This window comes from Pundamilia nyererei, unplaced genomic scaffold (genome assembly GCF_000239375.1).
Source record: "Pundamilia nyererei isolate P.nyererei 1_Seehausen unplaced genomic scaffold, PunNye1.0 scaffold00088, whole genome shotgun sequence".
Classification (NCBI taxonomy): Eukaryota; Metazoa; Chordata; class Actinopteri; order Cichliformes; family Cichlidae; genus Pundamilia; species Pundamilia nyererei.
The window spans coordinates 1084319-1107721 of NW_005187489.1; the positions used below are offsets into that span (position 1 = coordinate 1084319).

Sequence of the window (23403 nt, forward strand, 5' to 3'; positions counted from 1 at the left end):
TTTTGAGTGTGTTTTTATTAGTGCAGGGTTGAGTCCTAGAGGTCCACACACTGCAGCATATACTGTATTAACTTCAGAATGAGAGCTGTAGTTCCAGTAAACAGATAATCTTCCCATGCAGAACAATGTAAAGCAGGCGGCCTGTCCAGAAAAGGATTAGAGGTTCTGTGGTTGGACTAAGGCGTCAGACTTTCTTCTCTTGTTTTCTTCCTTCATCCGTGTGTTTCATAAGGCCCTCTCTCATTGGCTGCACAAATTGCTTTGTTGCCATGAGCAGCGCCCTCATAACTTTTTACAGTTGATTGGTACTTTAAAACGGGCAGAGCAGGAACCTCCCACTCCTCGGTTTGTTTCATCCCTGCTGACGTGTGGATCCACCCAGCACAGGAATTTGCTATTCTGAATGTACAGCTTCAGTATTTACACTGTAAGAGAGATGAAGTAGATCTAAGGAGAGAGTTTTTTGCTCTCATTGAGACATGTAGACGTGAATGTTTAACTGGAACTGTTAAAGTGTATTTTAGTAGACACTCTTTTCAAAAATTACCCCTGAGGTCTGTAGATTATCGTAATAACATTCAGGAAAGCCACTTTCACCTTCACTGTGGAATGCCATCAGAAATATGACAGATGTGCACTAAGCAGAAAATTTTGTTTTGGTATGTGTGTACATGACTTAGGTCAAGCGATCCTTAAAATTACCTGAACTTTCAGAAATATTCTCCAGGCTGCCAGAGGTCCTTGTTGGGCCCATCTAGAGATGAATTAAATATTGATTGAGAGAATCTTAAGTAGTTGAGATTATTTGACTAATGCCCCCAAAACTCACTGGTACCGTCTGCCACAAATGAGAATATTTGCAAGTTTACATTGTCTTATATATTTAACTCGCTGTTGTTGAGTTTGGGGCTTTTGGTAGGAGAAACTTTGGAATAGGTGGTTGTTTCCCACCAGGTCCAGCACAATTAGATGCATTAGAAATGAGAATAACTGTAGTTAAGGCCATAATGTTTTCCTGTCATGGAACAATGCAGGTTTTCCTGAAGCAGTGTGACCAGTCATGATTTGGCTTATTAACATAAATTAGTCCAAGATTTTTTAGAGGATCCTTCCACAAGGGAAAAGGCACAAGACGAACGTGGACCTTTGATAGTTGATATTTTCTGGTGATGACAATAACCCAATAATAACTTTACTTAACCTTCGTCACATAAAGTATTGTGTAATATAAACTGGCACTGAAATTTCGAGCAGCTTTATGTTCAGCTCTGTTCTGTGCTTGTTCTATGTGGTCTGTTTGTGTGGGTCTTTTCTTTAATGAGCCTCATCATCAGACCTTCCCTGGTGTATCTTCTCATCTTGCACCAACTTCCTCTGTTCTGTTTCCTTACTTTCATCACAACCAGAGAAGTGTTTATACTGTCGTTTTGGCCTCTCACGTAAAGACTTGCCACGGTTGAGTCACAGACTGCATTTTTCCAGGCGTGCCTCATCTGCCTTGACTAGTTCTTCATTTAAAGTCTAAAAGACTCTTTTTTTTTAACCCCTCCCCGAATTGAATGTAATTTCTGTCCACTGAACTGATCTAAGTTGTGAATTGCTGATGTTGTGCTGCCCTGCCCTCAGAGGATTTCCTGAAAAGCTCAGCTACAGCTGAAGCTTCAAGTTCAGCCATGTCATTTAAAGAGAGCACCACTCCAACAATCTGCATCTAGTGTTGCTTTTACATTTACAAAATGACACAAAGGTGTTTGTTGTTTGAATGCAAGACTGGAATATGTAAAGGAAGTTCTTTCTAAAGCATTTAAAGATATACAGTTGAATTAATTGTGGTTGTGCACATTTTCACCTGGTTCTGGTTCACAGTTCTTATTATATCTTTGTCTTTTAAGCGGTTTACAAGGTGCAAAGAGTAACAGTAACTTAACTTGATGATCAGGTTTGGTTTTGCACCGTGCATGTGACACCTGAACAGGAACTTCTGTGATTTCTGCGAACTTTTCCTGGACTTATTTTAACTTTTGTGTTTGGTGGGGAGACATGGCTATTATGAGCCTGTATCAAACCCATTAGGGCATTGTGTTTGTGATACTAAACAGTACAAACAAACCTGACTTATGTTATTGCATTATATTATTTGTATTCAAAGACTGAATAGAAATGCTTTCAGCACAAGAGCTGGCAAGTTGTAGCAAGGCCCTGGAATTTCAAACAAACAGACATTGGATGTTCCAGACAGGATCTTCATCTGCAAAATAATACAATAGTTTTTAACCTACAGATGATAAAGAGGAGACAAAAGCTGCAGCTTATGATCTTACAATGAAGAGGAGCTTGAGCGTTCTGGGAGTTTGTGAGTTGTTATCTGAGACGAGTAGACGTTTCGAAAAGCATAAAGGAAACACAATATTCAGCCTTGAAAGAAGAAAACTGATTCATTTACAAAGAAAAGAACACAAATCAAACAAATATATAAACTGATCTCCCCGCTAACAAAAGTCTAATCTTTTGCTTTAACCTCGTTAAAAGAAGAAAAAAAAAAGGTAGTGTAGGGAAAGTTTCAACATGAAGAGGAAGAGTCACACATAACAACAAAAAATGTATTCACCTTAGGGTGTGTCCTCCTTTTAGTCTACTCTGTTAAGCACTCAGAAACAAGTTGAGGCAAGGCAGCAAACCCTGTTCTTGGAATCCTCAAACATAAAAAAATGAAGCTAAGTGCTTTGCCTTTTAACCCTTTGAAAAATAAATAAGTAATATATTGAAGGGGTTTAATGCCCGTTAACGCTGTTCGATGAGATTTAATCAGTCAGATTAATATTGGTACACCTCAGAAGGTACATGTGTGGGGAAGAAAACTCTTATTCATTGTGAAGTGATGATAAGTCTGATCTTCAGACCCTCAGAATGATTCCTGGTGGTCCCCAGATTGCCACCAGTACATTTGAACCAAGTGTGGTGATTGCTCCCGTATTTTCAAATCCTACCAGAATTACCCGGAAACAACGCAGTTCGTTGCTGTGATAGTTTTTATACTGTCTTGGCGAACAAGAGGCACATGGAGAGAGGGAGATGAGGAAAATCTGGGGGTAAGTTCTAGTCTTTCGTATTAACCACACCCATAAAGACATTTCTCAGCACTGCGCTCCCTTACCTGGCGAGCAGAGCCAAGTCTGTGCACTAAAGGAGTCAAACGAACTAAAAGAAACGACAGATCATCGGGGAATAAACACGTGCTTGCATCGGTTTGGAACAATTATGGATTAACCTTCTTGGGTTAGTGAAAACCTTTTTCTTCCTCCTCTTGATTTTGACATTTAAACTTCGTAAATGTACTTCGCGTTTGCGCAAGCTGGAAATGATCGCAGGCTGAGTGATCGATTCGCGGACTTTCGTGGAGCAATTTACGTAACTGTAATTAATCTCTGGTGAATGAGAAGAGCCATGTACGTGCCGCGGTGTCCAAAAAGTCAAAAAACTAAACAAAACCCAAGACAGCCCGTGCGTAAAAGGCTTTTTTAACGACCTGTAAAGATTCCAAGAACCCGCGTCTACTCATAAACAAATTAACATGATAGGACTGGTGCTTATATATCTCCTTTTAATGTTTAACTGTTTAACTATAAAGTTCCAAAAAGTACATTTTATGTGTATAAGGTTGGGTGTGTTAGTGTTGGCTCAGCTATTTCCTTTTTGATCAAGCTGGCATGAAGCCTCCTCATAATTGCGTTTGTGGGTGTTTCTGGTAGCACTGATAGATTAGAAGTGGGAGCTGTTTTTAAATAAAAAAATCAGCTTTACAAGATCCAGTGCCATTTTTTTCCTTTTAAGTAAGAAAATGTTTTTATTTTTAAAGAAAGCCTCGTATGTAAGAGCTCACAAACACTAACGTTCAGAGTCTCAAAGCAGATAATTCAGGTGATAGTGAATATATGCTCAACCATTCTTCATTTTACCACATCCAGGTCTGAAGAGAAACTGCTACCAAGATACTTAACTGCCAGACTAGACCATGGACTGGAAAACCTTTCAAGCCCTCCTCAGTGGGGTGAACAAATACTCCACGGCATTTGGGCGTCTTTGGCTGTCAGTGGTGTTTGTGTTCAGGGTGTTGGTGTATGTGGTGGCAGCAGAACGAGTGTGGGGTGACGAGCAGAAGGACTTTGACTGCAACACCAAGCAGCCCGGCTGTGCCAACGTCTGCTATGATCACTTCTTCCCCATCTCCCACATCCGCCTATGGGCCTTGCAGCTCATCTTTGTCACCTGTCCATCATTAATGGTGGTCATGCATGTGGCGTATCGTGATGACCGTGAGCGCAAGTACAAGGCCAAGCATGGTGAGAACACCAAGCTGTACAACAACACGGGCAAGAAACATGGCGGCTTATGGTGGACTTACGTGATCAGCCTCTTTGCTAAGACGGGCATTGAAATCGCCTTCCTCTATATCCTCCACCGAATATACAACAGCTTCTACCTGCCAAGGCTGGTCAAGTGTGAAGTGTCGCCTTGCCCGAACATTGTGGACTGCTACATTGGTCACCCCACTGAAAAAAAAGTCTTTACATACTTCATGGTCGGAGCTTCAGCCCTCTGCATCGTCCTGAATATCTGTGAGATCTTTTATCTCATCTACAAGCGCATTGTACAGTGTGCAAAAAAGGTTAAAAGACGCAACCGCGCCATGGACATCCAACATGACGACTTTGAGGACCCCTTTAACAACTCCAACCGTGTTGGGTCGAAGCATGATCTAAAGGAAAAGCCTTCATTCCTCAAATCTTCATACAAGTCTCCTCCATACAGACCATCTGCAATCAGACTTGAGGAGAAGATACGAGCCTCTGCTCCTAACCTATCTATCTCATGATCAGAGCTGAAACCAGGCCAAAGAGCAAAAGCTCTGCAGAGTTTGGGCTGCAATCCAAAGACAGAACTAAAAAAATGAGAGACTCAGAACAATGAGCCAAACTACAGTCTGTCAGAGCCTGGAAGTTGAGTCATCAGTACTGGATTCATCCTGTGGACCCTTGTGTCCACATGCAACACTTAAGGAGCACATGAACTTTTGTTTTGGCTTGAAGCAAAATTGGTCTTTTAGTGATATGCGGTTTGAATTTTTTAATAAAGGTTCACTGCGCGGTGAGGGGTTGGTGGTGGTAATGAATCCTCCCTGCCAGTATCCACATGTCTGAGCACCCTACTTCCCGTTTTGCTTCTGTGATCCCTTTGTTTTAATTTGAACTTAAATCATGGATTTCCTTTCCCAGTTTTATAGTAAAGTGTTGTGCAGCAGAGTGTGGAGGCTCGTTTGGTGATACGTATGTTTGAGGAATAGTAGAAATTGTGCAAACTGGCTTAAAAAATGAGTTTTCTATTGCATTTAGGATCAACTATGGTAACAAAAAATGCATTTATTGTTGTTGCATTGTTCCTTCTGAATCCTTGGTAGACATGTTGCCTGGTCTCAGTTTATGCTGTAGACACGCTGTGTTTTGACGTACTTGTACACAACGCCGTCTGATCCAAGACCACTGTTGATTTTAACGGTGAAAGGAATGCTGCTGTTTAATTCAGTGCTGGAAGACTGCGGACACACAAACGGCTCACGGAACTGTATTCAAGTATTTTTGTGAGTCATTCATCGGCGACTGTGGAAGCTCTGAGGAATTGTATTTCCTGTCCTTGTTATTATTTCATTTTTATAATTGTAAAGATGTTAAATGTTTGGAATATGTTTCTGTTTGTTCTTTTATCAGAGCGTCACTCCATGCCAGTTCATCAAATGCCTAAAATGTCTAAAAACAGCCCTAGCTTCATCCTCTAAAGTATTTTAAATTTATTTATATAATTTGTTTCTTTGTTGCTATTAAGAGCTGCCTTTAATTTAATTAATTTTCTTGTCTAAGATCTTTAGCGGACATTTCTGGAATCTCAATCTGCCTGTCAGGCTCGCAAAGCCGGTTTTAAAAGGTGTAGCAGGAACCGTTTTCATCCCGAGTCATTTACGCAAGCTGGAAAATTACTATAGAAATGGTGAAGATGCACTCTCACCTCCACTGACTTGCATTGCAAACTCATCGTTACAAGGTACCAGTTTGAAACCCAGCTGGGGCCTTTCTGCAGGAGTTTGCATGTTCTCTGGTGCCCAGAGACGTACATGTCATGTTAACCGATGACTCTAAATTGGCTGTGGGTGTGAGGTACGGTTAAAAAGCACAAAATAAATGTGAGTATAGGTAGAGCTACCTTTCAGGCCACGAATCATGCCAGATAAGACACACGTGATCCTTAAGATTCAAGACAATTTATCAATCTTTATTTTTAAAACAAAGTCTACAGAAACATTTGCATTTTAGATTTGAAAATAAATACATTTAAAATAAAAATAACCTGTGTCAATACAGTTTTTCACCAGCCAGCTCAATGCCTGAGTCGAGGATGGAGAATGATGGAAACTCAAACTGTGATGTCATCCATGCCCACAAGATGCTTACTGGATAATTTATTGTTATAAACAAAGTGTGGCGATCATGTCGGCTTCGCCAGTGCCTGGAAACTAATGTAAGCACACTATTAAAACACAGGCACACAGGTCATGATGTGATTACACTTACTTTACATAAGGCACCGTTCCAGCAATGCTGTCATGGTAATATCCAATTAGATATTTTACTCCGATTTGACTGGCATAGCCTACTGATCCCGATCTTCCATAGAAGATAAATTAACAACGCCCCCCCCCCCAAGGAAAAAAAAACCCAACAAAAAACACAGACAGCTCCAGGTTACATAATCACGCTTTAGTGTTCAGTCTGAGAGAGAGAGCCTCCGGTTTGTCGTTCCTCTACAGTTTGCAGGCTGCCTGTGCCACCTTGGAGCTGGTTTTCCTGTTGAGGGTTCGACAGATGAAAGATCCAGCATCCATCAGCTTAGAGAGGTCGACTCCCTGGGGTACAGACAAAATTTAAGAGGTCATATTAGAGCACTTAAGCACGGAAGTCGTAATTATCTTCAAGCAGCCAGGTAGCAGATCGAGCAGCATCGACGCAGACAAAGTCTGAAGTCCTCCTACCGTCTGAATTCCAAGTCCGTGCAGCATATAAACTACATCTTCAGTTGAAACATTCCCAGAAGCCCCCTGGGCATAGGGACAGCCTCCCAGTCCAGCTACTGATGAATCCACCACACTGATTCCCATCTGAAAAACAAACAAACACAAAGCATAGAAATCAGGAAAACAGACAACAGTGACCAGCTGCAGCTATTCAAAAATACCAGGTTCTCTTTTAAAGAGACTGAGTGGTAATCAACAGCAAAATGGGGTGATTAAGAAAAAATACACACAAACAACATGGCACCACCAGCTGGAAGTTAATGGCTGTCATGTGACTTCCTCTATATAATCACACAGAAAGAAAATTGGAAGCAACAGAACAGCTCTTCCTTTTCCCCCCTTTACAAACAATAAAAGCGTCAGCCTTGCTGCAGCTCACTCGGTGTACAGAGAGGTGTTCCTCACTCTCCTGCTCCGAAAAGCAGAACCACAAATAATGTTTTTCCTCTGTATTTTTTTTAAAGAAGGTTAAAAAGTAGCGCCCAAGATGGCGACAGTGAGGCAAACTCAAGCCTGATGATACAAACCCCGCCTAAAGAAATCAAATATTTGAGTACAATCCTGCAAACAACAGATCAGCTAAAAGGACACCCAATTATCCTTCTGCATTACTCAAAGATTAACCCTAGAACACTAACGTCAGGTGATTTTCACCCACGTGTCTTAGAAATGGTTGAATTCAAGAACAATTTTCCAGCTCCATTATTTATCTTAGATTTTTCATTCACAATTTTCACTAATTGCAGAGCTTTTTTAGAGTCCCTTGATTATGATGGTAAAGGGGGAAATAAAAGTATTGTTTTTATAGGAGCTGGATAGCGTAGTGGTAAGACTACATGCCTCTGGAGTGGGAGTTCTAAGTTCGATTCCCGCCTGGGGCATCTGTATCCAGTAAAGATAAGCAAGCCTACTGCAGTAAAAGATTGACGAGGTACAACACACATGCTACGGCAAGGAGAAGTCAGGACGCCAGGACAGGGGGGAGATCCCCCCCCCCAGGATTGTTATGAAAGTGATTGATAGTATGTATATGTAGAGATTAGGAAGTGGGATCTAAGTGTGTGTGGCAGTGCTGAAGTCAATCTACCCTGGGTAGGAGCCCAGTGAATATGACTGTGAATAGTGGACAGAGCGGATTAACCATACATATATATATATACACACACACAGCAATAGCGTGCTATTTCTGCTTGCGTTTTGCAATTTCTTGTCGGTGATGTGCTACTGGAAACAGAACTTCCCAGAGGAACACACCCGAGGGATTAATAAAGTTTTACCTAATCTTTAATAAACTGTCATCGTATCTTTATTTTTAGGGAGCACTATACCTTAAACACTTTAAGCTGTAAGCTAATGATAGTTATGTAAGAGCAGATACGTGCTGGAGCAATAAGCTGTACATTTCAGGTCCAATGGATGCATGATCTGACAAGTCGACTATCAAAATAATCGTTTGTGGCAGCCCTAAAATATGTGTGTGTAAACAAAATAGTCTCAAACCAGCCTGACCTGTAAAGCTACAAGGATGTTAGCCAGAGCCTGGCCATAGGTGTCATGGCAGTGCACCGCCAACGCACTGACGGGCACCTCTTTAATCACTGCCTCCAACATTTTAGTCATGCTGCCTGGAGTTCCCACTCCGATGGTGTCACCCAGAGAAATCTCGTAGCAGCCCATGGAGTACAGCCGCTTAGCTACCTGTGAGGCAGAGGACAGATTGAGCGGCGACATCAATTAATGCCGAATATTTTCGCTTTTTTTTTTAAACAAGCCATAACTCACATGTGCCACTTTTTCAGGTGCCACCTTGCCTTCATACGGGCATCCGACGACACAGGAGACATAACTGTGATGACAAGAAGCACATAAGCAAGAATTAGAGGGCAATTGAAGTGATTTAAAGATCTGCTGACAGTTGAGGGGAGGCCACTATTCTTACCCTCTAACTGGCACACCGGCCTCTTTAGCCGCTTTCATAACCTCGTCAAAGCGCTGTAAACTCTCATCTACTGAGCAGTTTATGTTCTTCTTGCTGAAGAGCTCAGACGCAGCACCAAATATGGCTACTTCTGGGGCTCCTGCCTTGACCTGAAGTAAATAAGAGCATTTCTTGTGAGGAATTAAACTGAAGCACCAACGATTGTGTGTGAAGATGGTGATGGAGGATGTTTATGTAGTGACGGTTGATGAGATTGGATGCTTGACACTCACAGCAGCCTGGAAACCCTGGAGATTGGGGGTGAGGACTTGATAAGTCACCCCGGGCTTCCTGCTGATACCCTTCATCACCTCCACCTGGTCTGCCATCTAACATTTGGATGACAGAAACCGGTCAGCAGTGACAGAAAGAAGTCATGCAGTTTGTGTATTGCCCTTAGCCGGATGTGCCAGCACTGTGTGTGCGTGTGCATACTCACCTGTGGAACCCACTTTGGGGAGACGAAGCTGGTAGCCTCAATGACGGACAGCCCCGACTCTGACAGCATGTTAATTAATTTAATTTTGGCCTCTGTTGGCACAAGAGTCTGAAAGTGCAAAGAGTTGGTTATGTAAGGATCGACACAACTAACTCGGGTTATCATCTGGTGACGCAAAGCACGAACTATGCGCCTGCGCCATCGTAAACACGATACCTTCTCATTCTGAAGGCCGTCTCTTGGTCCCACCTCCACTATTTTCACCTTCCCTGGAAAAGCCTGGGCCGCTCTTACTCCAGCCTAAAACACGAACAGAAGAAACAAGTGGTGTTAAATTACCATCAGCTAATAAGGGGCCTCGAACATGTAACGACAATTAGCATAACAGCAGGGGACGCTAACAGCTAGCGGACAAACACGGCCGTGCATCTAAGCAGCGCATCACATCACACACAATTCAAACTCACTGCTCTGTGCGCCGCCGCGGAGCTGAACGACAGGCAGTGCTGCCCCATAAGCGACGTTAAAGCGTTCCTGTGGACGAGCTTCATGACAGTCGCCATGATGGTCCAGCCTCCGGTTTGACGTCACGACGTCCCTTCCAGGCGCGGAGTCCTCACAGGCTCACGAAAGCACCGCGTGGACGCCATCTATGGGCGAAAGGGTGGAACTGAAAGAATTGTTTATGATTTATGACGCGCCAAATCACAATAATAGTTTCCTCCAGGCGCTTTGTATCCTCTACAATACACCCAAAATCAAACGACCCACTGTGAGCAAGCACTTGTGGACAGTGGAAGGAGAAAACTCAATGTTAGCAGGAAGAAACTTCAAGCAAAACCAGATTATTAATTATTATCTTTTAATTTTTAATTTAGCTCACTTTTGGTTTTCCTTGTGGCCAGATATGTTTCCTTTCCTTTTAAAATATAATTAGGTCCACAATATTTGTAATTTTGCATCTGTACACTATTACAGTGGCAAACTATGGATGAAAGACTATGTGTTCGTGGTCCTTCATTTTCAGAGCTTCAGTGGTAAATGGCAAGGCAGTTTAACCAGATAAAACATATAGAGTTGATTTATTGTCGAAGTGTTGAACTTGTGTTTGGTAGCTTTTATCTGTAATGTAATGGGGAAAATTCTAGTTTTCACATTATGTGTCAATATGACCTTGTGAAACAATGTTTCACTGTGTTATCTGCTAACTGTAAGGGCGTACAAGGACGAAACTCCCAAGAAGACCAGTGCCGGGATCTTCATGGGAAACTGCTCTCTGCCCAGCAACAGCCCATGGGACAAAAAACCTGTTGTAACGGAAAAGATACCGAGAGCTGTGTGTGGGTATAAAAGAGACCTGCAACATCTTAAGGGCAGAGCTGGTATGACTGTGAACTGTGATGTTTGATGTGTGTTGGCTCTCCTGCATGCAGTAATTAAAATAGCCTGACCACAGCTGACCGTGTTGCAGACTTTATTACTAAAAAATTCCACGACAGGAACTTTCAGAATAAGGTTTAAAGAACAAAAGTAGGTGTATCAGAGGAATAGCAAGAAATTCAGCAGACAACTAAAGTGAATGATCACAGAATTATTTCCATGGTTAAGAAAAACCTCCCCACAACATCGAACCAAGAACATTCTTGAAGATGTAAGAAAATCATTGTCAGCGTCTACAAAACACACCATTATGAAAGCAAACTATAGAAAGTTTACATCGAGGTACAAGAAAGTGAGATAATTAACTGGAAGATGACTGAATTTTTCATCTTGATCCAATTTTCCCCTGTTTAAATAGGTTATATTCAACATTGTTGTAATATTTTGTCGTTTATTATTTAAACTTTTCCATCACAGATGCCGTAATGACTCCAGAATTGATTTTATTGGTAACATGCAATTTGCATTCAGAGTTGTAAAGTTTTTGTATATACTGATGTATTTGTTCCAAGATGACAAAACTATGTACAAAATTTTATAATTTTTTCAGGTTTAGTTTATTGCACTTTTTCACTGTTACCAGTTTTCCCACAATCGTTGTCCTTTATCTTATTTATTTTTCTATGACTTTACTTCTATCTTACTTTACACCATTTAATACTCCTATAAGAATAATAAAAAACAGAGCCTCCTTTGAATGAGAAGTCGTTCGGTTGTTCGTGATTAAAGTTAAAGACCCAGAAACAAATTTATAAAAATATCTTTAATGTGTCCAAAAGTAAAAAACAAACAAACAAACAAATAAATTATGTGTTTGTATCATACTGCATATCATAACAAAACATTTAAAAAGACTGTCCCTACAGGATACAGGTGATCATTCTGTTCTTCACCTTTTTGCTGAAAGGCTGGCAGAAAGCAGCCAAAAGGACCAAAGCTTTTCATGCACGAGAGAAAAAAAAGCTTATTGAAAAGATTATAATATCATATTATGATTGAAGCAAAGGAAACACATAATATGCATGCTTCAGATACTGCATATCTTTATGAAGCTTAACAGAAAACCTTCATTTTTTTTCTGACAAAGCTCAACAAACTGATAAGAAAAGACTAAACTAATACACAACATATCATAAACGTATGTTTTTACATGAGTGAATCCCACATTTTATGCATAAACTCTCCTGCATGGCTTTAAAGTGCCCCTGTTAAGCTTTTGGGGTTTTTCCCTATTCTTCACACCTTTATTAAAAGTAAAGTTTCACCCACCCACACAAAACACTGAAGTGAAACTGCCTGTGAAACTGGCTGTTCTTCCGTTACTTCTCTATGTCACCATGTAAAATGCCAGTTTAGCAGCTAAACAAAGAATGCCTCAGCTACATCCAGTTGCACCAACTGCCTAAAAGTCTGCCATTTTTCTCTTTTCTACAAACGAAATGTAAAACATGTCAGCAAACCAAATATTCTGCGAGGCTGGAAGAATGAAAACAAGCTTTTGTGCCCTCCGACTGATGAACTGAAGACCTGGTGAATTTCTTTTTTTCCATTTTTAATTAAAAAAAAAAACTAATGACAGTAGAAATCACAAAAATGCTGCACGGCTAACCATCTTTAGTTGTGTTATAATACAGCCTAGAAAACAGGTTTTATTTTTCTGTTGTGTTTTAATTGTAACTGTTATATAACTGTTATATTCATCCACTATTGAACCATTTGAACTGCATATTCTCTTAGCTAAAGATTTTATCTGTGCTTTTAGCAGGATATTTCATTTTTGATCATTTCTTATATGTTTGAATCATTTATGCATGACTATTTTCGCCCAATTCTGCTTTTTAACCATTACTTTCAATTAATTATCTGCCAAAAATTCTTTAAGTTCAATCAATTCTTTAATGAAATTGTGATTTAATTAACTGCTCTTGCTAAAGTACTCTCTGGGGTACTTGTAACTCTGGCTGGATACCTCGCTTTCCTAGAACAGATCATTTCAGGCCGATGGTGAAAAGAGGAGCAGCAGTAACACTATGCACAGTACAATATGAGAAAAATGATTTTTGGTAAACTTATTGTAGTAAACCCCTAAATTGAAAATAAGCATACCAGGGGCACTTTAAAACACAAACACTTCAAATATGGTTACGCATCTGCACACACACAAACACACGCACACTTTGGTCCAGTTTCACTGCAGCTCTTCGTCGCTGACGTCCACTTGCTGGATGATGAGGTCGGCGCCCGAGTCTTCTGCCAGGTCATCGTCGTCAGTCACCATCCAGCTCCTCTTTGTGTCCCCCTCCTCCTCCCCGTCCACGCCCAGTAACAGTGCCGGCTCCTCGTTGTGCCCCTCCAGGCTGTTCATGGGGACGTCGTCACAGCCCACTTCCTGGATGCACGCCGTGCACATGCGGTAGCGTCTCGTGCCCTCACACACCACATGCCCTGTCTCCTCGGTCACTTGACACTTACACTTCCTGCACACCAGCTTCCTGGCTTGATGAATCTGGGAGATTAAAAAGAAAAAGAAAAGATCGGATAAAGATTTATTCAATATTAGAGTAAATTTGTTTAGCAGCTTGTTTTCCTGGAGCTGTAAGCCGACACAGACACAGAAGAAAGTGTAAATTTACCATCTGCTGTGAAAACACCTACTGTCTCAAAATGGCTGCGTAGATGCTCCAGACGAGTAAAGCGCTTATTGCAGGCCTGGCATGGATATGGCCTCTCCCCGGTGTGACAGCGCAGGTGACGCTTCAGGTCTGCTTTCCTCTTCACTGTGTGTGTGCAAAAGGGGCATTTGAAGCGCATGGTAGGATTCGAATCTGCAAAGAGGAACAGAGAAATTGTGACATTTGACTTTTTCCTATCATCTCTGTCCAAGTGTTCCAGTCATCATCATCTTCTGGCAGCACACACCTTTATTAAAGTGTCCAATAACACCCACAATCGGTGGTAGAGTAGCGTAAAGCTCCTCTGCCTTTTCAGCCTTTCGTGTCCGTGCCTCCTGGATGTCCAAGTCTTCGTGCTGGTTGGACCGAGCGCTGTTGGACGCTCGCCTCTTTGTGCTCCCTTTTCCACGCCGACGCTCTGATCCAGGCAAGGTGTACAAAGGGTCCTGAGGGTCCTGGAGGTCTTCTGCATCTGCACTGAGCTCGTTAACAGGGCTGTTAGGGTCAGTCTTCAGGGCTGAGGCCGAAGGATCCTGGTCCGAGTCCTTTCCCATAAAGCTAGATTGTGATCTGGAGTTGTCCCGAGTCCAGAGCGCAGGTGGAGGGCTAACAGAGCAGGGGCCCTGATGCTGCTCTGTGGAGTCTTCTCCTGCTCCGCTGGTAAAGCTACAGGTCTCAGACAAGCTGAGGCAGCGATCGCTGTCTTCATCTTTCACACTGATGTCCAAGGAGGACTTGATGAAGTTCTTGCAGTAGCTGATGACGTTGTTCATCTGCAGGTAGCTGGCTGCAGACATAACTTCAATCACATTGTGACTGGAGAGGTCCAGCTGGCCGGAGTAGATGAAATCCAGGATGACGGTGAAGGTCTCGGGGCTGAAGACGTCGAAGGTGGCGTTGACAGAGTCATCGGGCCCCTGGGACAGCAGCATGCGGAAGTAGCCGCTGCTGGCGTACAAAACATTGCGGTGAGCCCTGAAGAGCTGGCCCTCCACCAACACACTGCAGTCACAGAAAAGCTCCTGGCGGCGCTGCTGGTTGAGCTGCTTCAGCATGTTGCTTTGGTGAGACACTGTGATGTCGGCCGTGTTGAACCACCTCTGAGGCTGCCTGCAGGAGACAACATGACAGCTTGCTCACTAGCTCTGTATGCAGGACACACTCACTTCTTTAGCAAGAAAATAAGAAATGACAGAGGTCCCGCAGACCCGGTGGACATTTATTACTGAACTTCTCCCAATGCCAAATTAACAAGATAAATAAAGGAAACACGGGCTCCTGGATTTTAATGGTCTGGTAACAGCCTACAATGGTAATCATGGCACACTGATCTGAGCATAACAAACACAGCAGCATCACCACATGCTTGCAGCTGTCAATTATTGCATCTTTGTCTTTACACGGGCTCAGCAGAGGGCCCGCCCACCTGACTTTTTTCTGCATTTTGATTTGTTGAAGGATCCTTCAGGCAAAATCTTCTCCTAATGGGTTACACCCGACTCAAGTCAGTCAGAGAGCATCGGGTGACAAAACCTTTAATCATTTCTGAGGTCTCACGCGCTCCGGAAACCCCCGATGGAGTAAACGCGTCAGACTTGTAGGAAGAGAAAACAAAACACTGCAGCCGGACACGCAAAGAGAAAAAAAAATGTCCAGCACCCTGATTTTCAGAACAGTTCTCATTTCACGGTAACCTGTTCAATCCGTGCTCGTGCAGGCTCGGGATTGCACGCTTTCGTGTTTAATGAGCCATCAGCGCGGCTGTGTGACAACCTCCGCAGCGCCCGACAACCCACGGTGCAACGCCCGCCCGCAGGACTCCACGGTGCCTTTCACGGCACGCGAAATCAAGACTACCGTCCCCACCGAGCTCTTCCGCGTAAAATCAGACATCCTTCGACCTACAAAGCGACACGACAGTGCTGCAGTCCTGCGAGAGGAAAGCGGGCAGCCCAGTCTGTCTGTCCTGGAGCGACGCCCACTTCAGGCTTCAGCCAGCACACAATAGAAAAACAGACACAAACCTCCGGCAAGTGAGCGCGCTGCGAGCTGGAAAAACACATCTATTCGCATTGTGTAACAGTCTGGGGCAACGACGCACTAACACGCCCGTTTTCATCCTCAAGACCACCCCCACTTCTCTCCGGAGGTCCGGCGAGCAGCGGGGAGGATTTGACTGCTGCCCAAAGCGAGCGACTGCTTCGCAGGCGCGAGGTGTCGGCAGGACCCGCTTACGCCCCACGCCTTCATACCCCCCCTGACAAAATCCATCGATACTCACTGGTGGCTCGATTCACCCGGCGCCCTGTACAGCCTGCTCGCCCCCAAGTCCGCCACCATATCCATGTTTAATTCCCGTATGCCTTTCCCCCCCTCCGCTCTTTTCTTTGCTCGTCCAGGGTCCACAGTCAGGCACTTCCTGCTCAGCCCTAAAGACCGAAACCCGGTTAGACCGACTGGAGCACAGTGCTGACGTGGGTGTTTATTAACTGGGTGCCCGAGGGTTCAAGGAGCCATTTAAAGTCCCAGTGCCCCGTTTAAACAGACGCCCTCGTTGCGAAAGGAGCGATATTCATACAGTATTTGTGCAGGGCTCATGATGCTCCTCTAACCTTACCACACAGGTCCGAGTCTTTAATCTGCCCCCGTATTTCAGAAAAAATATTTATATGTATATAACAACAAAAACCGGGGTCACAATCACTCCAGACAGTCAAGGCAAAGTGCGCGTTTCAGCTATTCAGTAAGAAAATTAATTTATTCTTTCATTGTTATGGCTCACAGATCAATACATTTATAGAGAAAATATCAGTTGTTAAGTCTGCACTAACAGCAAAGAGTAAACAAACATTTAGATACTCTTCTTGTAGTCAGCTGAATCATTAGAGTTTAACAAAAATAAAAACAATGCAGCTTCTCTTGAGGTCTTATGTGTCATTGCGCCAATGAGGAAGCTGGTGGTTCCCTTTGGTGATTTTAAAAGAGGATTTTTAAGCAACAGTCTGCTCGGGTTGCGTCAGCAAGTGCCGTTAGAAAATCCGGTGGGGTTCATGGACTGCCAGCGCCACAGGTCCTCACCTGCATGGAAAGGAGTGCAAAGAAAAAACACAGAGATCATACGGGAGATGCTACAACACATTTATTTGACTGTAGAAGAGCAATCATGGAGAAGAATCAGATTTTCCAGCGTGGCTGTCCTTACACATTCTTTCCAGGTCAAATTGAGCCTTCCAGCCCAGCTCCTTCTCAGCTACGCGAGGGTCGGCGTAGCAGGAAGCTACGTCTCCGCCTCTGCGAGGGGCGATCTTATATGGGATCTAAACAGAAAACACATTATGTTAATTACATGGAAAAATAAGGTGATCAGAGGTATTTCCACAGTGCCAGATTGGTCGTGCTTTGCGTCACTTCTAGAAAACAGACTATAAACATGATTCAGCTCTCACAGTAACCACGATGACTCACCTCTTTTCCGGAAGCCTTCTCCATGGCTTTCACCATCTCAAGCACTGAGTAGCCTTTTCCTGTCCCAAGGTTGTAAACCTACAGACACACACACACACACACACTAATAAATATCTAAAGCATCTATGTGACAATGGTCGTGATGGAAATTTGCTCCAAGTTGTTATACCTTGCACCCGCAGTCCTCCTTCAGCTTCTTCAGAGCAGCTATGTGTCCCTTTGCCAGATCCACAACATGAATGTAATCTCTCACACCTGCAAAGAGAAAGGAGCCTCGTTTTCATGGTACCGAGTATCTGGCTGCTATTTAAAGTGCTATTTCAAAGCAAGTGCAGTGATTTGCAGTAATTTCGTTACCTGTGCCATCGATCGTGTCGTAGTCATTCCCATATACGCTCAGACACTCTCGTCTCCCAACGGCGACCTAAATTAAGCAATGCAAGCAAATCGGAGTCATGTGATTCATGGAGACAGATGAAAGACTGAAATACAATCACTATGATGAGCACAGCGTGGCATCTGGCAGAGACTTTAGATACCTGGGCAACATATGGCAGCAGGTTGTTAGGGATACCCTGAGGGTCCTCTCCTATCTGACCGGAGCAATGAGCTCCGATTGGATTGAAATAGCGCAGCAGCACAGCATTCCAGTCCTGCCCACAGAGAAGGAATAATGAGACAACTCAGGAGATGGAAGTGTGTGCGTCTGTGAATGTCTTTCTTCTGAGTTTACCTTCTCAGCTTTACAGTGGTCCTTGACCATCTCCTCGATGAAGTACTTGGTCTTCCCGTAGGGGTTAGTGCAGCCTCCCACGGGGTGCTGCTCATCTATGGGGAGGTGCTGGGGGTCTCCATATACTGTGGCGGAGCTGCTGAAGACCAGATTGCGCACTCTGTGAGCCTGCATCACCTGGGGGACATGCAGATACACAAACACGGCACATACACACAATCAGTGGCCAGCGAGGCAGCAGTCCACAGCTCAGGGCTGAGGAAAAAAGGCTGATTCTGGCTGTTATGATGAGCTCCACATGCATAACATATCAGAAGGATGCGGTTTTAGAATTTATCAGCTCATTTTCAAATGAACACACGGGTGTGCGCTCAGCAAACACAGAATAAGGTCAGAGCAGGGATTAATAATGAGTGCAGAGCAAAGATTGAAAGTGCAGATCTGAGATCAGTTTACCCAGGAGCTACTGACTGACCTCAAGCAGGTTCATGAAGGCGGTGAGGTTCACTTTGTAGTAGAGTAACGGCTTCTCCACCGACTCGCCCACAGCTTTCAGCCCCGCGAAGTGAATCACAGCACTGAAGGAATGCTGCACACAAACAGAGAAGCACATGTGTGACACAGGCCGGTTTCAGATTTAAGGCACGCAAATACTACAAATGAACTGCTTTTCATGACAGTTTATGCAGGCCAGCAGGGACATTTTTAAGGAAACAAACAAAGGCTAAAAAAGTTAAATGGTGGTGCATTTATCTTCTTGCTGATTGTTTTATGTGTGTAACAGTAAAGCAGAAACCGGGCTGGTTTTTTTTAGCCAAACAACCTCAAACACACTGACTTTACAAATCAAAGTGTGTACACTGTTGGCACTCTCTAAAACAGTAGCAGATGCAGATGAATAATTAGGAAAAACAAACCAAGTGTAACAACTTTCTGACCTTTTTGAACAGCTTTTCCAAGCCGGGGCGGTCGAGGAGGTCCAGCTCATGAAACTCAATGCTGGTTTTCAGGAGCTTTTCTATCCTGCGTATGCTCTCTGGCACATTCCCTTCTCCTCAATCCAAAACACAATGGATACACACACACACACACACACACACACACACACACACACACAGAAACACTAGGTCTAAGTATCACGCTGATTACTTTTCAATTCAATTCAATTTTAATTAATCCAAATCAGTTGCCTGTAAGGTAGCCCCTACAGTTTTTTCAGTAATTTTCTCAGTAAAAGCTCTTAATTGGTGAGCTCACCTCGCACAGCGTTACTGAAGTTATCCACCACGATTGGCTGGTAGCCTGCTTCAATGAGCTCCACCACACAGTGACTCCCGATGTAGCCTCCTCCACCTGTGACCAGCACCTTCTCTGCCATTCTTTGGGTCTGATGGATAAAAGATACAATCACATCAAGTCAATCAAAATCCTCTCTCAGTCTGAATGCTGTAGTGGAAGCAAAACTATGCCACCCTGACTGGAGGATGAGGAGATGCTTTATCCTGACACACCTCTTTAAAGCCAAGTGACACACCTGTATTGTCCCACGTCAGCAGGTTCAAGCCTTCACCTGTCCAACCACATGAAACAATTATATTGCTCGAAGAATAACACGTCAGTGACTACTGGCTATTGTTAAGAGCCATCTTATCTTTCGAGAGAGTGATATTCTCTTTCCAACAGGCCACAACTTCCCTGCACTTTGTATGATGAAACTTTATTACTCAGTTCCAGTTATTACTCAGCTTGAAGACATCCTGTTTGTTCCACGGAAGCAATCAGAATATCTCAAGGCTTATACTTTATCTCTCTACAGAACTCCACATATTATAGTTAATTCAAATGGATGAAATATTGGATCAGAGCAACGTTGAAGGCTTTTTGTTTTTAAAAAGAGAAAAAAGTAAAAGCTGCTTCTTCAGGCTAAATAACCGAAACTGATAATATTACTTGAAGAATAAAAACATAACCTAAGTAATAAGTGCTAAAATGACACACAACAGTTCACTTTCATTTAGAGTTTCTGTAAAATACTCACCGTTTCTCTTTGAGAGATGAAAAGGCGTTTCCGGTGGAGACTCTTGATAAACGTTGTCGGAAGCAGAAGCAGAAGAGGTGAGTGTTGAAGGTTTATCCGTCAGTTCATTCAGTGAAGTCTTCTAGTTTTTCCTGTAGACATTTCTTTACTTCCTGTAAAAAGTGGGGCGGAGTCAAGCGAAAGTTTAACAGACAACTTCCTATACGCCTACTTTCAAAATAAAAGCACAAATGGTAAATTCACTTTAGTTTCAAGAAAGCGAAATCAACTTCTGTAAAACCATATGGGATAAATATAACTGATGGACTTCTTTACAGTCCATCAGTTTAGTTTAGTTTAGTTTCAGATCTGTCGTTTTTTCCTTTACTCCTTAAATTCTGACATCCATTAATGTTACACTGATAAATACTTTAACCCCACTGGCCATCAGATGCTTTATTAGTAGCAGTCTATCCACCCATTCTCATCTGCTAATCTAATTCACCAAAATTTACCTATATACTTACTTTACTAATTGTCTTTGGTCTGTCGGAGGAAGCCAGATATAGGATCCAGGTAAGCACAGGAAAAACGTGCGAACTCAAGACAGAGACCCCCAGACTGGATTCAAACCCAGAACCTTCTTATGTGAGGCTAGGATGCTAGTGATCAGAAGGACAGCTCAGGTTTGGAGTTAAAGTTAGAGGGATGGGGCTGAGACATGTGCAGTAGAGGAACACTGGATATATATTGGATGCAGCAGGAGGAGGAAAACAGGTTCATTGATGGAGAGTGTTGGGGTGACAGAGGAGGACGCTGGAGAAAAGGTGAGGCAGATGATCTGTTGGGGTGACCCCTAAATGTGCAGCCTCTGTGCTCTTTTATAAATGTAATATTAACATTTATTGGGAACATTAAACAAATGGATTTCTTACTTTGAAGCATCAAACGGATTTTAATGACGCATCTTCATTAACTTCACGGATCTCCAATCCTCTTGCCGTGCTACGTGAGCGACGTGACGTGTGAGGTAAGCCACGCCTCTTTTCCATTTACACAAGGAAGCGTTTGTGCAGAGCCTCCACCTCTGTGTACGCACAGAGCCACACTAGATGGCGAAAGGAAAAGTGCCACGTTACCTAAACACCGGACTTACCGGCAGTGCAGCTTCGCAGGAGTAAACACAAACACAGAAGGCTTTTAAACCAGGCCTCATAGCATTTAAATGCCTCATATGATATAGTATTACAACGTATTATTATAGCATGTTTATGGATTTGATTTAAGCAAATGACATTAAGACGCTGCTGGTGACCGAACCCTTCTCCAACCCAAATAATTAAGTCACCAGTGTCTTTATGACACAGCAGCCTATGAAACTCAGTTAAGCTACACAGCACATCTCAGTGAACACTTTAAAACATGTTTTAGGAAGCTGAAATCAATTATATTAACCCCTTAATGCCTGTACTGTGAAATAGTTGCCAGAAATCAATTTTCTTGTAAACTGGAGTATTTATTAAACTCTCTGAGAAATTAAAATAAAACCACACTGATTTAGAGAACCCATGCGTCAAATATGGTAGTGTTACAGGGTTAAGACACAAACTGCAGGCTAACATTTCAAATCCCAAAAATAATAGCAGGCTCTGTAAAAATAAACAAACAACAACAAAAAATGAACACGCAGATGCAAAATGACGTCATGTTTTAGTGAATCTAAACATGATGATTTTCCTCACTGGTCAGATACAGCACCTTGAATGTAAGTTATATCTGTTAAAGTTTCAGTCATAATTCTAAGAGACGTGAATATCATAGCTGACAAAAGTTCTTCAACCTGAAACCTGCAGACTGCACAGAATCTCCCGTAGCTCTTGTAAATCCCAGTTTCCAGTCCTGTCTCTCTGGCACACGATGAAAGGCAGCAGAATTGTGAGTAAAGCAAGAAAAAAAAAAGAAAGAGATACCTGAGAGATGAAGTTTGCTCGCTTCATTCCCTGTAAATTCCATCTCTTTGTTAGGAACGAATCGAAGCTGATGAAGAAATCTCAAAGGAGGGGCACGAGCATGGCAATATAATTCAGCAATGTTCAATGGTATTAATAAAAAAAACTAAATCAACCATTCAGAAGAGGACAGAGGAGAGGAGACAGAAGGAAACATTTAAAACTCAGAGGAGGAACAACATGTTTGACTGTAAGAGAGCAGAAAAACAGGAATGCAGTCTCTCTTATGAATGTGGTTCATTTTGCAGCCACATTGTCTGGCCTCAGTTGGTTACTTTAGACTTCATTTTTGACTTTGTGCACTGATGTGTGTTAGCAGCAGGCCTCAGCTCTGCTTGTGTCTATGTATGCATGGATGTAATGGTGCACGCTCCCCCAGGCTGCAGACCCAGCACCATATTCGTCTGCGGCTGTGGGAGGAGGTGGAGGGTCGCAGGGAGTGCGACGAGCACCTCTGCCCTCCAGTGCCGGACAGCTGCTCTGCAGACTGGGTGCAGGACACTTACAGATGCTGTGTGCAAACGTGTAACGTGACCCAGATGGAGCTTAGAAGTTATATGACCACTGTGGAGATTGCCTTGGTTGCCAGATTAAATTACCAAAGAAGGGACACAGGACCAAGCCAGAGCCTTCATGTGCGTGCCAGGAGAAAGTCCCTGTGTGTGGCTCAGATGGGTGGACCCACCCCAGTATTTGCCAGCTGAGAGAGGCTGCCAGCAGCAGTAACACAACCAAAAACCTCAGCAGGAGGGGACCCTGTTATTCCAGTTAATGTACTTCTGTTTTTCATACATCATAGTTTAGGAAAGTTCATATTTTAAAACTGTAAATGCATTATTATCTTGACATGAAGCAGTTGTAGGCGATTAAACACTGGGGTGTTCCTTTCCTTTTACTGCAGTTTGCTGTATCCTTTGAGGTCCCATAAATCCCTCCAGCTATCCAGGGAGTGACATCACCTTTGGCTGCGAGAGCGCAGCCTACCCTCTTCCAGGCTTGAACCGGAGGAGGACCGGGACTGACTTCCTGACAGGAGATGATCCCAACATTTCTGTTCAGGTTTGAGCAGACCGTCAGTTTTTATATACAACTGAGTGTTTCACTAAGAATTTCTGTTAGATTAAACTGTGTCCTGTGCCACTTTAACATCCCTTCATCCAGAAATCATCTAATCAAGAATACTAAAGAATATTTAAACTGATTTTGCACAATGGAAAACAACAAACACTGGATAATAATCACCAAAATGACTTTGTAAAAGATACCAGACCCTTTATTTCTGGAATACCGAATGATCCATGTGGCTTAAAAGGTAGGTTACAATAAAATACGCTTTTACATTGTTAACTGTTACCTGTTGTTTGACTATCATCTTGTCAAAGTATAATAGTTAACCAGAGAAGTATGAATTTAAACAGGAAAACTTGTGCTATCTCAATTTATCTGCAAAAATATAAAGTATTTAAGCTGCTTCAACCTGCATGCAGTTGTTGCACACTCTGCAAGCTGTTTTTTTTACATCCCGCCTTT

At 42.9% G+C, this 23403-nt stretch overlaps 4 protein-coding genes across 8 annotated transcripts; 1 reads left to right on the forward strand and 3 right to left on the reverse strand.

The window, feature by feature from the left end:
• The first annotated feature begins 2979 nt into the window (after positions 1-2979).
• Positions 2980-6175, forward strand: gjb3 (gap junction protein beta 3). Of its 2 annotated transcripts, none has more exons than XM_005738967.2 (2): positions 2980-3089; positions 3966-6175. In XM_005738967.2, exon 2 carries the CDS (start codon positions 4013-4015, stop codon positions 4871-4873), a length of 861 nt encoding a protein of 286 aa, XP_005739024.1. In that variant the 5' UTR covers positions 2980-3089; positions 3966-4012; the 3' UTR covers positions 4874-6175. The 2 variants fall into 2 exon arrangements, with proteins under 2 accessions (XP_005739024.1, XP_005739023.1); XM_005738966.2 differs by lacking the exon at positions 2980-3089 and adding an exon at positions 3106-3276.
• Positions 6176-6297: 122 nt separating this feature from the next.
• hmgcl (3-hydroxy-3-methylglutaryl-CoA lyase) lies at positions 6298-10147 on the reverse strand. The gene is made up of 9 exons (XM_005738968.2): positions 10005-10147; positions 9754-9837; positions 9538-9645; positions 9332-9427; positions 9060-9208; positions 8903-8966; positions 8630-8818; positions 7079-7204; positions 6298-6952 (listed from the first exon to the last, which is right to left on the reverse strand). The coding sequence occupies exons 1-9, from the start codon at positions 10098-10100 to the stop codon at positions 6851-6853; spliced, it is 1014 nt and encodes a 337-aa protein (XP_005739025.1). The 5' UTR covers positions 10101-10147; the 3' UTR covers positions 6298-6850.
• A 1696-nt stretch (positions 10148-11843) lies between these two features.
• Positions 11844-16110, reverse strand: zbtb8a (zinc finger and BTB domain containing 8A). 3 transcript variants are annotated; one of them, XM_005738970.1, is made up of 4 exons: positions 15931-16110; positions 13897-14759; positions 13633-13802; positions 11844-13483 (listed from the first exon to the last, which is right to left on the reverse strand). In XM_005738970.1, the coding sequence occupies exons 1-4, from the start codon at positions 15993-15995 to the stop codon at positions 13166-13168; spliced, it is 1416 nt and encodes a 471-aa protein (XP_005739027.1). In that variant the 5' UTR covers positions 15996-16110; the 3' UTR covers positions 11844-13165. The 3 variants fall into 3 exon arrangements, with proteins under 3 accessions (XP_005739027.1, XP_005739026.1, XP_005739028.1); XM_005738969.1 differs by lacking the exon at positions 15931-16110 and adding an exon at positions 15674-15857; XM_005738971.1 differs by lacking the exon at positions 15931-16110 and adding an exon at positions 15076-15741.
• A 274-nt stretch (positions 16111-16384) lies between these two features.
• gale (UDP-galactose-4-epimerase) lies at positions 16385-20051 on the reverse strand. Of its 2 annotated transcripts, none has more exons than XM_005738972.1 (11): positions 19886-20051; positions 19105-19234; positions 18786-18901; positions 18323-18436; positions 17848-18024; positions 17654-17767; positions 17472-17538; positions 17284-17369; positions 17115-17192; positions 16852-16966; positions 16385-16727 (listed from the first exon to the last, which is right to left on the reverse strand). In XM_005738972.1, exons 2-11 carry the CDS (start codon positions 19223-19225, stop codon positions 16666-16668), a joined length of 1050 nt encoding a protein of 349 aa, XP_005739029.1. In that variant the 5' UTR covers positions 19226-19234; positions 19886-20051; the 3' UTR covers positions 16385-16665. The 2 variants fall into 2 exon arrangements, with proteins under 2 accessions (XP_005739029.1, XP_005739030.1); XM_005738973.1 differs by having other exon boundaries at positions 18786-18898; positions 19886-20050.
• Between the last annotated feature and the right edge of the window lie 3352 nt (positions 20052-23403).